The following is a 12,931-nucleotide window of genomic DNA, read 5'->3' on the forward strand; positions in this document are numbered from 1 at the left end:
CAGGGCTCCAGCAGCCCTTTCTGGGGGCTCCTGGCTGCTCACCCCCCCAGGAGTCAGGTGAGGCAGAGGCTGGCAGCTGATGGGCACCAGGCCCACTCCAGTGGGGCCTCATTGGCTTGGGAGCAGGAGCTCTGCAGGGTCTCCCCCTTCTAGCCTGATGCTCCAATCCACCAGTCCCTGGCTGCAGGTCAGTGAAGGCCTTGGGGGTCAATGGTTTCCTGGGAGCTAACTCCCTCCCTGCTCTCCAGCCTGCCCCTGCCTGCACCCAGGGTCACTTTGTGCCAGTGGAGGAAGCAGGAGCAGAGACCAGGTCTGCCCCAGGAGAAGCCCCACAGTGAGTGAGCTCCTGGGGCTGGGGCCCTGAGTCCCTGCAGGCACCTGCTGAGAGCAGGCCATTGCTCTGGGACAGGAGCCACTGCAGGTGACTGATACAAGGCACACTGCCACACCTCCTGTGCCCAGGAGCCACCACCTCACCTCCTGGGGAAGATGCAGCCAGGTTTTCCTGCTGCTGCCTCTGGACTGGCCCCCAGTGTGCCACCCTCCATGGCCCACAGCAGGGAGAAAAGGAACCCTGGAGGGGACCCTGGGGCTCTTCCCCTGGCACTGCATTGCCCTGGCTGCAGCAGATGGATCCTGGTGCAGGACATGGCTCTGCCTGGGTGGGGGAGTGTTGGCTGGGCCCTGCTGTGTCACCCAGCCCTAGAGAGGGGGTGGGGGGAGGCAGTGAGAGCTGGCAGATGCCTGAGCCAGGGCAGCAAACGGGGGTGGGGGGAAGAGGATGGAAGCTGCTGCAGGGAGGAGCAGCTTGGCCTCCTCACAGCAAGTTCATTAACAGCAATTAATGACCCCCCTGGGGTGCAGGACCCCACTTTGGGTGGTCTCACAGTGACCAGCCCCAGGGCAAGGGCTTGGTGCTGGTAGAAGAGAAGAAGGGGCAGGAGCCAGCAGCTGTAAAAAGGTCTCTGTTCACTTCTGACTGTATAAAAACACCAAGAGAAAGCAGGCAGGGAATGCTGGAGCCCCCAGGGGACTTGGACCAGGACAGGACCATTTTCAAGTGATCTGGGCCAGGGCTGCTGCACCCAGGAGCAAATTCCTTTCCTTGCCTTTCCTTCCTCCCCCAAGGGCAGGGTGGAAGAAAGCTGCAGAGCGAGGCTGCCCCAGGGCCACATCCTGCTGCCTCAAGCCTCTGCCACGGGCAGGAGAGGGGCTGGCAGGGGGCAGGAGCCAATCCACCTGCTTGCTGAGGGCCAGGGATCAGCAGGGCATGAATGCCAGCAGCTCCTCCTTGGGTCTCCCCTTCACTGGATCTCCCCCATGTACAGCCTCTTGTCGCTGGATGCAGACAGGACTGGGGGAGAGAGAGGCACAGAGAGAGGAGTGAGGAAAGGCAGCAGCAGCCCGAGGCCTGCCCACAGCCAGCCCTGCAGTCAGAAGGATCATCCTGCTGCTGCTGGAAGTGCTCCACAGAGGCAGAATCTCCCCCACACCACTTCCTGGGCTCGCTGCTCTGATGCCTCAGCAGCTGCTGGACTTCCTGGAGGCCATTCCACAGCCCCAGGCAGCAGCAACCTGGCCTCTGGCTGGGCTGGAAGGGACCTCCAGAGGTCATCTGGTCCTGCCCCCTGCAGGCAGCAGGGACACCTCCAACTGCAGCAGGCTGCTCAGAGCCCCAGCAAGCCTGAGCTTGAATGACTGCAGGGATGGAGCCTCCAGCACCTCCCTGGGCAGCCTGTTCCAGTGCCTCCCCAGCCTCACTCTGCAGAACTTCCTCCTGAGCTCCAACTTCCAAACCATTGCCTCTCATCCTGTCCCCACAGCCCCCTCTGAACAGTCCCTCCCCAGCCTGCCTGCAGGTCCCCTGCAGATCTTGAGCTCTGAGCTCTCCCTGGAGCCTTCTCTTCTCCAGGCTGCACAGCCCCAGCTCTCCCAGCCTGCGCTCACAGCAGAGGCTCTCAGCCCTCTGAGCATCTCTGCAGCCTCCTCTGGCCCCTCTCCACCAGGTCCAGGCCTCTCTTGTGTTGGGGTCCCACAGCTGGACCCAGCACTGCAGGTGAGGTCTCCCCAGAGCAGAGCAGAGGGTCAGGATCCCTCTCTCCACCTCTGGCCACACTGCTTTGGATGCAGCCCAGGCTGCCCTTGGCCTTCTGTGCTGCCAGTGCCCATTGCTGGCTCCTGCCCAGCCTCTCCCCCCCCCAGCACCCCAAGCCCCTTGCTGCTGCTGCACCCTGAGGGGCTGTGTCAGGGTGAGGAGCACTGGGATGCAGAGTGGGCAGTGCCTGGGGGCTGGGTGCCGCTAGAGGGCACAGCCTGGCCGGGAGGGCTGCAGCAGGAGCACCTGAACTCATCAGGACAGGCAGAGCACCACTGGCCCCCGGGGCAGGGCACTTCTGGGGCTGCTTGCCAGGGGCTGAGCAGCTCAGCAGCACTGCAGCTCTTGCCCCAGCTGCCCGGGGGTGGGGGTGGGGGTGGGGCAGGCACTTACTGATGGGCTCCTCCGGGTGGAAAGCCAGCTCGTTGACAGAGCCGGCATGGCCTGGCAGCTTGTACAGGATCCGCCGGGAGGTGGTGTCCCACACATAGACAAACCTGCAGCAGGGCAGCGACAGGGCTGAGGAGAGGGGGGGAGAGGGGCTGCAGGGAGAGGGGCTGCAGGGAGAGGGGCTGCAGGGAGAGGGGCTGGGGAGGCAGCAGGGAGAGGGGCTGGGGAGGCAGCAGGGAGAGGGGCTGAGGAGGCAGAGGGGAGAGGGGCTGAGGAGGCAGAGGGGAGAGGGGCTGAGGAGGCAGAGGGAGAGGGGCTGAGGAGGCAGAGGGAGAGGGGCTGAGGAGGCAGAGGGGAGAGGGGCTGAGGAGGCAGAGGGGAGAGGGGCTGAGGAGGCAGAGGGGAGAGGGGCTGAGGAGGCAGAGGGAGAGGGGCTGAGGAGGCAGAGGGGAGAGGGGCTGAGGAGGCAGAGGGGAGAGGGGCTGGGGAGAGGGGCTGGGGAGACTCAGAGGCTGAGTCTCTGGCCTCCCCAGAGCCAGCACAGCTCACTTCCCTGCTGGCCACACCACTGCTGATCCAGGCCAGGCTGCTGGTAGCCTTCTTGGCCACCTGGGCACTCCCTGGCTCACCTTCAGCTGCTGTCAGCCATCCCCCCCCCAAATCCTCTTCCACCAGGCAGTTTCCAGCCACTCTGGCCCCAGCCTGGAGCATTCATGGGGTGGTTGTGACCCAAGTGCAGGGCCTGGCACTTGGCCTTGTTGAGCCTCATCCCATTGGGCTCAGCCTGGGCAGGTTCCCCTGCAGACCCTCCCTACCCTCCAGCAGATCAACTCACAGCCAGCTGGGTGTCAGCTGCAAAGTGCCTGAGGCTGCCTCCACCCCCCACACACCACTGAGAAAGGTCTGAAAGAGAGCTGGGCCCAGCACTGACCTCTGGCACCAGTGGCACCAGAAAGCTGCTGTCAGAGCACAGCCCTGCAGCAGCCCCTGCACAGCTAACCCAGGGGCCCAAGGCCTTGCCCCCAAGCTGATCAGCCCACACCCCCCCTGCCTCCACCACTGCCCTTGCTGGCCTGGGAAGGAGGAGAGTCACCTCTCAGGCCCCTTACTGGGACAGCTGGCCCTGCTGTATCTGCACAGGCAGGGCTAAACTTCTCCCTCTCCTCTATCAGAGCCTTGTTAAAGTGCTGATGACTCCTGCCCCAGGCCCTGGACTCCAGCCTGCAGGAATTCCACTCTGCATGTCACCAGGGGCATGTCTGGATTTGCTCCAGCAGAGGTTGGTATCCTTCACAGTGACCTTCAGTGGCTGCCTTCTTCCCTCTCCTGGCTTCCTCCCTCTCCCCAGCTGCCTGGCCTGACAGAACCTCTCACTCACAAACCCACTGTGTGCTCACTTAGTCAGATCTTTGTTTCTCCCCACTCATCAATTAAAGTGAGGCTCAACACTGATCCTCACAACACCACTGGTGCCTCTTGCAAGCCACCACTCAGCCATGGAGCTGGGAGCTGTGCTCCTTACCAGTACAAGCCATCCACTACACACCTTGCCCCAGCCTCCCTGTGTCTCACAAGCATCTGCTGGGGGGACCTAAAGTCACCACTCTGTCACCTCCTGATCCTTTTGGTGGATCCCATGAGCTCTGCCAGCTCCTGAGAGCACTGAGAAGGTTTGACAGCTCTGTGGTGGCTCCTCCTCCTCCACCAACACAAAGGCAACACCCAAACACCCCACTGCTGCCATCCACCAGGGCAGGAAACACCCCCCACAACCCCACAGGGACCTTCACAACTCTTGAGCCTTGAGCTTCTCTGAGTCTTCAGATCCCCTTCCTTCCAGGAGTGTCTGCAGAGCAGTGATGGGACTCATGGTAGCAGGGCTGCAGCAGCAACTCACCTGTCAGCTGAGCCTCCAGCAATTTTACTCCCATCTGGGGACCAGGAGCACCTCAGAAGGTTCTACAAAGGAGAAAAACAACCAAACCAACCCCAAAGTTCATGGCCAGATCTATTGCCAAGGGAAGGTTTAAGTTCTCCTCTTCTCCCTGAATCAAAACTCACCACAAGACTTTAACAGAGCTCCTGAGTGCTGCTTTAATGCCCTCCCTTTGGAGGAGGAGATGGGAAGGAAGAGATTTGATGTTCTGGCTGGCAAACACTCAGAGCCTTCTTACTCTACACAGGGTGGGGAGTGAATGTAGGCAATGTTTAATGCCCAGCTGATTGCAGCTGAAGCCAGCACAGATCTCTTCTTGTTGCAGTGCTAATTGGCAGCCCTCTGGGTGCATTCCATCCCCCTTTGGGCTCTTGTTGAAGGTTGAAACTTGGGATTTAGAGAGCAGCTTCCAGGGGAGTCGAGAGGCAGCAGTGCCTGAGGGCCTAGGCTGGGGGCTGCAGGGCTCTCACCTTCTCAAAGTTGTGCACATTGCCTTGGAAGATCTTCACACATCTCTCCTTGGGGGCGAAGGGCCTGACGTCCCAGATGCGAACTGCAAGACAGAGCTCAGGGCTGTCAGCAGCAGAGGGCAGCTCCTGGCACTGCTCCTCCTCCTCAGACATGCTGCTGAGGAGCACTCAGTATTCAGTATCACCAAGGTTGGAAGAGACCTCAAAGATCATGAGGTCCAACCTGTCACCACAGACCTCATGACTAGAGTAGGGAGGACACTACTGCCCACTGCGGGCTTGAACTCACGACTTTCCCATTAAGGGTCTGATGTGCTACCAACTGAGCCACAACCTGGAAGTCAGCTGGGCAAGCTCCCTCAAAGCAGCCTGGGGCAAGGTGGGGGTTGGGCTCCTCTCCCAAGGAACAAGTGATAGGACAAGAGGAAATGGCCTCGAGTTGCTCCAGGGCAGCTTTAGGTTGGACATGAGGAACAATTTCTCCCCTTTGAGGGTTGCCAAGGCCTGGCCCAGGCTGCCCAGGGGAGTGGTGGAGTCCCCATGCCTGGAGGGGATTCAAAGCTGTGGAGATGTGGTGCTGAGGGCCATGGTTTAGTGGTGAGCTGGCAGTGCTGGGTTCAGGGTTAGACTTCACAGGGTCCCAGCACAGTGGGGTTAGAAGGGAGCTCTGGAGCTCATCCAGTCCAACCCCCTGCTCAAGCAGGGCACCCACAGCAGCTTGCCCAGGAGCACAATGCCCAGGGGAGGTTGGAGCCTCTCCAGAGAAGGAGACTCCACAACCTCTCTGGGCAGCCTGCTCCAGGCCTCCAGCAGCCTCACACCAAAGAAGTTTCTCCTCCTGTTCAGATGGAGCCTCCTGGATTCCAGTTTGTGCCCCTTGCCCCTTGTCCTGTCCCTGGGCAGCACTGACAAAGAGCCTGGCCCCGTGTTCTTCCCCAACACCCCTCAGATATTTATGGACATTGATCAGAACCCTTCTGTCTTCCCTTTTCAAGGCTAACAGACCTGGGGCTCCTTAGTTTGGTTTTGCTACATCCAACAGCCTGAGCTGTTCCTTCCTCAGTGTCACACAGAGCTGGTGGAAGGCAGCAGCACCCAGGAGCTGTGCTGTGCCCTCAGGCAGGACATTACATTTGAGGGGCAGCTGAACATGAGCCAGCAGTCTGCCCAGGTGGCCAAGAAAGCCAAAGGCCTCCTGGCTGGGATCAGAAATGCAGTGTCCAGCAGGAGCAGGGAGGGGATTGTCCCCCACACACCTCGAGTGCTGTGCTCAGTTTGGGGCACCTCAACACAAGAGGGATGTGGAGGTGCTGGAGCCAGGGCAGAGGAGGGCAAGGAGCTGGGGAAGGGCCTGGAGAATAAATCTGATGAGGAGAGACTGAAGGAGCTGGGGATGGTTAGTTTGGAGAAGAGGAGGCTGAGGGGAGACCTTATGGCTGTCTACAGCTACCTGAGAGGAGGTTGTGGAGAGGTTGGTGCTGGTCTCTCCTCACAGGTAATTAGTGATGGAACAAAAGGGAATGGCCTCATGCTGCCACTGTGGAGGTTTAGGCTGGACAGTAGGCAAGAAAATTCCCAGCCAGAGTGGTCAGGGATTGGAATGAGCTGCCCAGGGAGGTGGTGGAGTCCCCAAGCCAAGTCACCGCACCAAGGCGGTTTGGCTGTGGTGCTTGGGGCTATGGTTTAGGGGTGAGCCTTGCAGAGCAGGGTTAATGGTTGGACTTGGTGATCCTGAGGGCCTTTGCCAAGCTGAGTGGTGGGTTGTGTGGTTACCTGTGTTGTCCATGGCGTTGGAGAGCAGGTAGGAGCCCTCTGAGCTGAGGCTGAGGCCGGTGACCGAGTCGGCGTGTCCCCGCATGCTGTACGTCAGCTTGTTCTGGCGCAGGTCCCACACCTGCCAGGCACAACACCAGGGGCTGACACAGGGACAGCCAAGAGCTGCTGCTGCTGCCAGAGCATTCCACACTGGGACTGATCAATCAGCTGATGACATCAGCTTGCAGTCTCAGCTGGTGGAGTCTGAGTGGCTGAAACAGGAGGCTAAGGTTTTTGTGTTGCAGGCAGAAGTGCAATTCACAGCTGAAGAGTCAGCAAAGGTCTCCAAACCCCCAGGGCTGCTCAGCCTGCAGAGAAGAAGGCTCTGGGGAGACCTTAGAGCTGCATTTCAGTAGCTGAAAGGGTCCTACAGGAAGGCTGGGAAAGGACTGGTCAGAAGGGCATGGAGTGATAGGAGGAGGGGCAATGGCCTGACACTGGAGCAGGGCAGAGTGAGGTTGGACACCAGGAGGAAGTTCTGCTCTGAACAGGCTGCCCTGAGAGGTGGTTGAGGCCCCATCCCTGGAAACATTTAAGGTCTGACTTGGTGTGGCCCTGGGCAGCCTGCTCTAGTTGGAGGTGTCCCTGCTGCCTGCAGGGCAGTTGGCTGAGATGACCTTGGAAGGTCCCTTCCAACCCACTGCAGTCTGTGACCTGGGAGTTAAAGGTCAGCAGCCCGTGCATGCAGGAGTCCCTCTCTGCTTGGCCCTAAACCCCCCCCAGCTCCCAAATGCCACTGGCTGATGGCACAGTTGTCCTGTCCCCAAACATTTCATGCTGTTCCTTCCCACAGAGGGGCAGTGGGGACAGCTGTGGTGCCAGAGGCACACTTGGGTGGCTCTGTGACAAGCACGTGCCCCCCCACGGCCAGGGAGAGCGAGGCCGCCTGAGCCTGCAGCTCTCAGGAGACTGTCACCAGCTGAATGAAACACTGAGCTGGCTCTCAAATAAGAACTTTCCACACCAGCAGGTGACAAATCAAGCTGCAAACTGGAGCAGAGGGCAGAGGGGGTGGAGGGATGTCATCAGATTTTCTTTGCTTTACCTCATATATGGCTCTGGGATGGGCAGAGGCTGCCAGAGGAGCCAGCAGACTGGGGCGGCTCAAAGGGTGCCAGCAATGCCAGGAATGGCAGGGCTGCCCAGCCTGTCACATGGCACAGAGCCCTGCAGCAGCTCCCTCTGAGCTCACTGGCCCTGCAGGAGCAGCCAGGGCAGGTCTGCAGGGCTCCTGGGACTGGAAATTGGACCTACAGGCTTGTCCTTGAGCAAGGCAGGATGTGAGGGGAGGGAACGGGTCTGTGGGGTCAGAGAGGGACAGGAGGACACCACCACTGCCCTACCTTAATGTCATTGTCAATGCCTCCAGATATGATCTGATCACTGGTGTCATTGAAAGTCACAGCCAGCACCTGGTAGGTGTTCTGAAAGGTCTGGACAGCAGCTTTCTTCCTGATGTCCCACAGCTGCAAGACAGCAGGTGGAGGAGTCACACAGAGACACTGAGCAAGAGAGTATCAGGGAGCTGCAGAGATACTTCGCAGAGGCTTACACCATTCCTGAAAGCCTCTTTTACACCTCAGGAGACCTCTACAAAACAAAACCAAACCAAACCAACCAGAGTTTGGTGTGGTAGGAACTGAGGAGTGCAGAGGAGGGAAGAGAGGCTGGGTTGAAAGATGTCATCAGCAGCCTATCCTCCTTCTCCTACTGCAGGGCAGGGCAAAAGTGCAACTGAGCAAAGGAATCTCCCTCATCTGCACCAAAGGGTGGCAGGAGAGACCAACAACAAACAAAAAAAGAGGATTCCCATCCCATTTCCAAGTTTTACTTCTGGAGTCAAAATTATTAAAGCAAACTTGTCCTGGGCTGATCTCCAGCAGCATTGGCAGCAGGGGCAGGGAGGGGATTCTGTCCCTCTGCTGGGCTCTGCTCAGACCCTCCCTGCAGTGCTGGGGCAGCTCTGGAGTCCTCAGCACTGCACAGACAGGGAGCTGGTGGAGCAGGGCCAGAGGAGGCCACAAAGATGATCAGAGGGCTGGAGAACCTGTGCTATAAAGACAGGATGACAAAGCTGGGGAGAAGAGAAGGCTCTGGGGAAACCATAGAGCAGCCTTCCAGTACCTGAAGGGGCTCCAGGAGAGCTGGGGAGGGACTTGTGCCAAGGGCTGGGAGTGACAGGATGAGGGACAATGGCTTCAAGAAGCTGGATTTAGGGAGGGGAAAAATTGCTCCCCATGGGGGTGGTGAGGTTGCCCAGAGAAACTGTGGAGGCTCCAAGCCTGGAGGTGTTCAAGGCCAGGCTGCATGAGGCCTTGAGCAACCTGGGCTGGGGGGAGCTGTCCCTGCCCATGGCAGAGGGCTGGAACTGGATGAGCTTTGAGGTCCCTTCCAACCCAACCCATTCTGTGGGTCTGTGACCTACTGAAATTCTAGGAGTGGCTGAACTGAGCCACTGAAATGGGAGGACTCTAAGGCCTCTCCCCCACCTCCCACCTTCCTCTCCCTCCAGGCCATCTGCTCACACAACACACTGACCTTCACAGTGCCATCATCACTGCCTGTGCAGACCAGCTGGGGTCCTCTCCTGGCTGGGTAGCAGGAGTTCACAAAGGAGGTGTGGCCCTTCAGCCTCTTCACTCTCTCCCCTGTCTCACTGTCCCACACAGCCACAGTTTTGTCTGTGGATGCTGAGAAGAGCATGCTGCAGGGAGGAATCACAGTCAGGGGCTCCAGTGCAGGAACATTTCTCCCTTCCCACCATTTCCACTGCCAAGTTCTGTCATCACAGCTGGAAGTATCCAGTGGGAACAAGGCCTGGAGTAGAACCTCCCCCCTACACCAGGCCAAAGGTGGTGTTTCAGGGTGGGTTGAGGGGAGACCTTCCCACCACCTCCATTTCCAGCTACATATTGATTGGTTTTCCACCTCTTCAAACACTCTTTGGATGAGCACAGGAAGGAAAACTCAGTGGCAACAGCTCAGATGTTTGTCAGCAAACATCTCACCTGTTTTCTTTTCCTCCCCAGTGCCTCCCAGATGAGTGACACCAACCTTCCCTGCTCCTCAAGACTCAAATCAAGGGCACCAGTGGGTCATGGGTGACCCCAGAGCCACTTCCCCAACCCCAAGCAGGCACCACTCCTTAGCCAGCAAAGCCACACCCCAAGTGCTTGCTGCAGGTGGTCTGAGCAGGGACAAGAGAGGTTGTGGAGTCTCCTATGGAGACTTTCCAGCCCCATCTGGATGCATTCCTGTGCTGGATTCTGTGGTCCTGCTCTGGGTGGACTCGAAGATCTCTTCGGGTCCCTTCCAACCTCTAACATCCTGGGATGCTATGAAGGAGGTGCTGAAGGACTCAGGGCAGCAGAGAGCACCTGCCCTCAGAAAGAGGCAGGCCCAGGGCTGGCTGGCTGGCCCCTGGATGTCACTCACCTGCCATCAGTGTTGTAGTGCAGCTCCATGACAGCTCCACTGTGCCCCTTCAGCGTGGCGAAGTTCTCGCAGTCCCCATAGACGTTCCACAGCACTGGGGGAGGGCAGGGCAGGGCAGGGCAGGGAGGTGAGAGCAGGGCACAGCCAGAGGAAACCTGCCCCAGCTTGGTGGAGGAGCTCTCCACAGACTCAGCAAAACGACCTGTGGGCTGTGTCACCACCCCAGGCTGCCAGCTCTGTGCTCCCCACTCTGGGCTGACACAGAGGCACAAAGCAGTTTGGGTTGGAAAGGACCTTAAAGATCATCCAGTTCCAACTCCCTGCCAGGGGCAGGGACAGCTGCTAGAGCAGGCTGCTCAAGGCCCCAACCAGCATGGCCTTGAAGCCTCTACAACTTCTCTGGGCAACTCACCATGCTCATGGGGAAGAATTTCCTCCTAATGTCTCATCTAAACCCAGCTTCTCCCAGTTTGAAGCCACTGCCCCTCGTCCTGCCTCACCAAGCCTTTGGCAAAGGCTCTCCTCTAGCCCCACTGAGATACTGGAAGGCTGCTCTGAGGTCTCCCTAGAGCCTTTTCAGACTCTCCAGGCTGAAGAGATCAAACTCTCTCAGCCTGTCCTCACAGCAGAGCTGCTCCAGCCCCCAGATCATCTTTGTGGCCTCCTCTGGACTCGCTCTAACAGCTCCACACCATTCTGGTGCTGGGGGCTCCAGAGCTGGACACAGGACTCCAGGTGGGAAATGCAGCCATGAAGAAGCATTGTGCAAGCTCCAGGAGGCCAGAAACTGGTGTGAGCTGCTTTTTGGGGTTAGATCAAGTTGAATCAGTTCAGTAAAACAATAATCTTCCTCTGAGCAAGCCAAAGCAGTAACAACTATGCTCCTGCAGCCTGCTGCAGTCCAACATGGATGGATGGTGAGCTCTGTGTGTGCTGCTTTGGGCTGGGATAGGCAATGGACTCCCCAGTAGCTGCCCTGGGGATGGCTGAACCTGCCTGCAGTGGGCAGTGCTGAATGAAGCCTTGTTTTGCTTTGCTTTGCCTGGGAAACTCTCCTTATCTCAGCCCAGAGTTCCTCACACCCTCCAGGTTCTCTCCCCAGTCCCTGGTGGGCAGTGAGTGAGCCTCAAAGTGAGGATGAGCTTCTAGCTGGGGTTAAACCATGACAGCAAGGGCCCTGGGGACACAGGGCTGTGACCAGCAGAGCTCATTCCCAGCCCCATCTGAGGAACAGCAGGGCATGGACCTGCCAGAGGAGGTGGAAGAAGTTTCTCACTCCCCTCCTGGTGATGCTCTTCACCCTCAGAGCTCAGCAAGCTGACAGCTGAGATAAAACTCCCATGCCAGCACAGCAGCCTGCAATGGAGTGAGCCCAGCCCCAGGCAGTGCTGGCAGGGCCAGCAGGGCTCCCTACTCACAGATGAGCCTGTCAAAGCCAGCAGAGGCCAGGGTGTTGCCATTGGGGTGGAACTTGCAGCAGTAAACCTCTCCTTCGTGCCCCGAGAGCAGCATGATGGGGGCCTGCAGGGAGGAGCAGCGGGGTGGGCCCTGGGGGAGACAGAAGAGCTGGGTTAGGGCATGGCATGAGAGGAGCAAGGGGCAACACTGAGGCATGGCCAGCACAGCAGGACTGCCCAGCCCCACCATCCCCCCACCCCACTGTGCTCTCATGCACCCTTCCCCCTCACCCTTTCTCAGAACCATTTTGTTAAGAGACCTTTAGGATCATGAAGTCCAACCAATGCACCCAGCACTGCCAGCTCACCACCAAACCATGGCCCTCAGCACCACATCTCCAAGGCTTTCAAACACCTCCAGAGATGGAGACTCTACCACTGCCCTGGGAAGCCTGGGCCAGTTCTTGAGAACCCTTTGGAGGAAGAAATTTTCACCCATGTCCAACCTAAATCTACCCTGGCATAAATTGAGGCCATTTCCTCTGGTCCTACTGCTTCTCACCTGAGAGAAGAGACCAACCCCACCTCAGGCAGATGTAAAGAGCCAGGTCTGCCCTCAGCCTCCTCTTCTCCACACTAAACCCCAAGTCCCTCAGATGCTCCTCCCCAGCCCTGTTCTCCAGACCCTTCTCTGGACCTGCTCCATCCCCTCAATGTCTTTCTTGGAGGGAGGGTCCCAAACCCGAATCCAGGATGTGAGCTGTGGCCTCACCAGTGCCCAGTCCAGGGGCACCAGCACTTCCCTATTCCTGCTGCCCACACCCTTGCTGGTCCAGACCAGGATGCTGGTGGCCCTGTGGGCCACCTGGCTGTTAACCAACAACCCCCAGGCCTTATCCACCGAGCTGCTTCCGCACTCTGCCCAATCCTGGAGCGTTCATGGGGTTGCTGTGAGCCCATTTCATTTTCTTTAAGCTCTCGGGGCTGTATCCTGCACACCATCTCCCACCGCGACCTTTCCCCACCCCAGTCCTTGCCCCCTCCCCAAGCCCCGGCATCCCTTCACTGGCCCTCCCCCAGTTCCCCACCGTACCGCCTGTAACAGGGCCCCAGGGGCGGGCTGTGCCCCACCGGTGCCCGGCGCTCCCGGCAGCTCATGGCGGGGCCGCTTGGCCGCCACAGGAACAAGCGGGAGGTCGGGAGCAGGGGCGGCGCCGGGGGCGGGAGGGGGCCCGGGAGCGGGGCCGGGGCCGGGGGCGCCGCCCGGGACCTTTCTCTTCTGCTGCTCGATCATCTCCGCCGGCCGCGCGCGCCCGCCCGCCCCGCCCCGCCCCAGCGCTTCCCCATTGGCCGGCCGCGCAAGCTCCTGCAGCGCCGATTGGCGGAGCGCGAC

The 12,931-nt window shown here is 59.2% G+C and overlaps 1 protein-coding gene across 1 annotated transcript; it reads right to left on the reverse strand.

The window, feature by feature from the left end:
* Positions 1 to 952: 952 nt before the first annotated feature.
* Positions 953 to 12,859, reverse strand: SNRNP40 (small nuclear ribonucleoprotein U5 subunit 40). Its single transcript, XM_068167458.1, has 10 exons — positions 12,632 to 12,859; positions 11,560 to 11,689; positions 10,142 to 10,235; positions 9,245 to 9,410; positions 8,050 to 8,172; positions 6,665 to 6,785; positions 4,892 to 4,974; positions 4,383 to 4,444; positions 2,489 to 2,592; positions 953 to 1,354 (listed from the first exon to the last, which is right to left on the reverse strand). The coding sequence occupies exons 1-10, from the start codon at positions 12,830 to 12,832 to the stop codon at positions 1,305 to 1,307; spliced, it is 1,134 nt and encodes a 377-aa protein (XP_068023559.1). The 5' UTR covers positions 12,833 to 12,859; the 3' UTR covers positions 953 to 1,304.
* Between the last annotated feature and the right edge of the window lie 72 nt (positions 12,860 to 12,931).

This window comes from Melanerpes formicivorus, unplaced genomic scaffold (assembly GCF_026170545.1).
Source record: "Melanerpes formicivorus ecotype bairdi unplaced genomic scaffold, bMelFor1.0.p_v2 SCAF_118, whole genome shotgun sequence".
Lineage (NCBI taxonomy): Eukaryota > Metazoa > Chordata > Aves > Piciformes > Picidae > Melanerpes > Melanerpes formicivorus.